This window comes from Mus pahari, chromosome 1 (assembly GCF_900095145.1).
Source record: "Mus pahari chromosome 1, PAHARI_EIJ_v1.1, whole genome shotgun sequence".
Classification (NCBI taxonomy): Eukaryota; Metazoa; Chordata; class Mammalia; order Rodentia; family Muridae; genus Mus; species Mus pahari.
In genome coordinates this window covers 1,378,125-1,380,496 of record NC_034590.1, presented here as the reverse complement: position 1 = coordinate 1,380,496, position 2,372 = coordinate 1,378,125, and the positions used below count along the sequence as shown (strand labels likewise).

At 53.1% G+C, this 2,372-nt stretch overlaps 1 protein-coding gene across 1 annotated transcript in view; it reads left to right on the top strand.

Annotated features, from left to right (window-relative positions):
* Positions 1-1,071, top strand: part of Med29 (mediator complex subunit 29) — a 5,926-nt gene extending 4,855 nt beyond the window's left edge. Inside the window, exon 4 of the mRNA XM_021214636.2 lies at positions 208-1,071. Coding sequence (XP_021070295.1) covers positions 208-450 — 243 coding nt within the window. The 3' untranslated portion in view covers positions 451-1,071. The remainder of the gene's footprint in view (positions 1-207) is intronic.
* Positions 1,072-2,372: the final 1,301 nt, after the last annotated feature.

Sequence of the window (2,372 nt, the reverse complement as noted above, 5' to 3'; positions counted from 1 at the left end):
TGTAGACCAGGCTGGCCTCGAACTCAGAAATCCACCTGCCTCTGCCTCCTGAGTGCTGGGATTAAAGGTGTGTGCCACCACTGCCCGGCAGCAAAACATTTCATAGTGGGAACCCAGAGGGAAGCAGGCACACATGCTGGGTGACCCAGGCTGGGGGAGGGAGGCTGCAGGTCCATGGAAGTGATGCTGCTGAACTCCTTTCCACAGCGCCTGGCCCACGAGTGCCTCTCCCAGAGCTGTGACAGCGCCAAACACTCTCCAACACTGGTACCCACAGCCACAAAGCCAGATGCTGTGCAGCCAGACAGTCTGCCCTACCCACAGTACCTGGCTGTCATCAAAGCCCAGATCACCTGTGCCAAAGACATTCACACTGCCCTGCTGGACTGTGCCAACAAGGTCACCGGAAAGACTACTGCCCCCTCCACTGGCCCTGGGGGCAGCCTCTGAAGTCTTGGTTGGGGAGGGGCAGAATGAAGTATGGCCTAAGTGGTTGTTCCTGTTACCTATTTATTCCTCGTGCCACAGTAATGCCGCTGAAGCCAGCAGGGGGCAGCAGAGACTTGCAGACAGCACAGGCCTCAACCCCCCCCACCCATGTCTGTTGCCTCCACCCACGCTGCTCCCTGACCTGGAGTGGACCTCCCCACTGGGCTGCTGATGACCTCTGTTCTGGGGACTCTGTCTCCCCGCCTGGCCCTGGGTATTAGCACTGAGACCTTTAGACCTTCCTCGGTCTGTCCCAATATATGGACTTCCTTTTAACCCACCTTTCTCCAGTCCTGCCTTTCTCTGTCTACCAGTCCCCTTTTGTTGCTCCCAACACCTAACTGGGATCATATATAAGAGGAACCAAAATGCCTGGGTTACTAGGGCTACAGGAAGGGACTTTCTGGCTCACAAAAGAAGTGAATGAACGTAGGCCCTGACCTCAGCACACACAGCCTAGGAGAAGTTTGGGTCCACATTGGACCCTGCGTCAGCAGAGCTCTCTAGCTGGGCTGGGGGAGGGGCCGAGGGGGGACATTGTGCAATGTGTGGGGAGGCCTGCTCAACAAGACTCCTTGGACTGTATATTTTTAGCTCCAAAGCAGAAGTGAAAAGGCCCCAGCTTGAGTGAATCATGGGTTCTGGGGAAGAACCCAGCTCCTCCGGGAAGCAAGCTCTGGGAGGGGGCTTCAGGGAGGGAGGGAAGGCCCCAGCCTATGGGCCTAGACAAGTGCTAGATGGAACTACAACCCAAGCCAGGCTGGCTGCCAGTAGGAAAGGCTAGGGTGACAGACTGGTTAGGGAACTGCCCCACCCCATACCTTCTGGGCCCTGGTTCCCATGTCACCAACCTGTGTCTACAAAAGTCCCTGAGACAGTGGAGACCTCCATGATGTACAGGAGCCCAGATCATCACGCTAGGAAAAGTGGAAAATGATCAAAATGAGAGAGAGTATACACTGTTCAGGCACTCCTCTCCCTGCCCAGCTTCACTACCGCTGCATGGTCTCTCTGCAGGGGAGGTGAATTCCACCGGTTTGATCATGGGCCTCGTTTCATTTGGAGTTGTAGAGATAGAGACTCACTCTATACCTTACAGTACAGTCCAAGCTGCCATGTAACAGAACTCGCCTGCTATTACTTGTCAAGTATTGTGATTATATGGTGTGCGTGTGTGGGGGGTGGGGGAGTGCTTGCTTGCATAGGGGGTGGGGGCACCTGTGTGGAGGGAGAGACAGCCTTTTAGGCCACAATCTCTCCTGTTTGGAGGCACGGAGGTTCTCTTGCCATCCTGTTGCTCGGCCCTTCCCACACTCCAGGCCGACTTAGGAGTTCCCAGGTGGCTTCCTATCTTCACCTCCCACTTTGCCGTACAAGTGTTGGTTACAGATGTGCACTGTAGCTGGGTCTTGGTTCTTTTTCCCTACCCTTTACCCCCCCAACCCAGTCTTACCCCCTAATGCTAGATAAATGAGGGAGAGAGGAATTAAGAAAACCTCTGAATCTGATTTCTTTCCTTTTGTTTCCTCTTTGACCATTGCTACTAACAAACCGCAGCCAACCTCCATAAACAATCAACAACTACCCACCAAGCCTCTCTGGGCTCTACCACTTATATGCCATCTGAAAAGTTCCAGAGCTCCAAACATCACACAGTCACAGAAACTATCTGTAGGTGGCTAAGCCATGCCTCTGCTAGAGCATGAGACAAATCATAGTCCACTGTTTCGGACAGTCCAAAGCAGCCCCGTGTCCCACACCTAGGATTAAAATGAAAACTTTCTTCTTTATTTATTTATTATATGTAAGTACACTGTAGCTGTCTTCAGACACTCCAGAAGAGGGCGTCAGATCTTGTTACAGATGGTTGTGAGCCACCATGT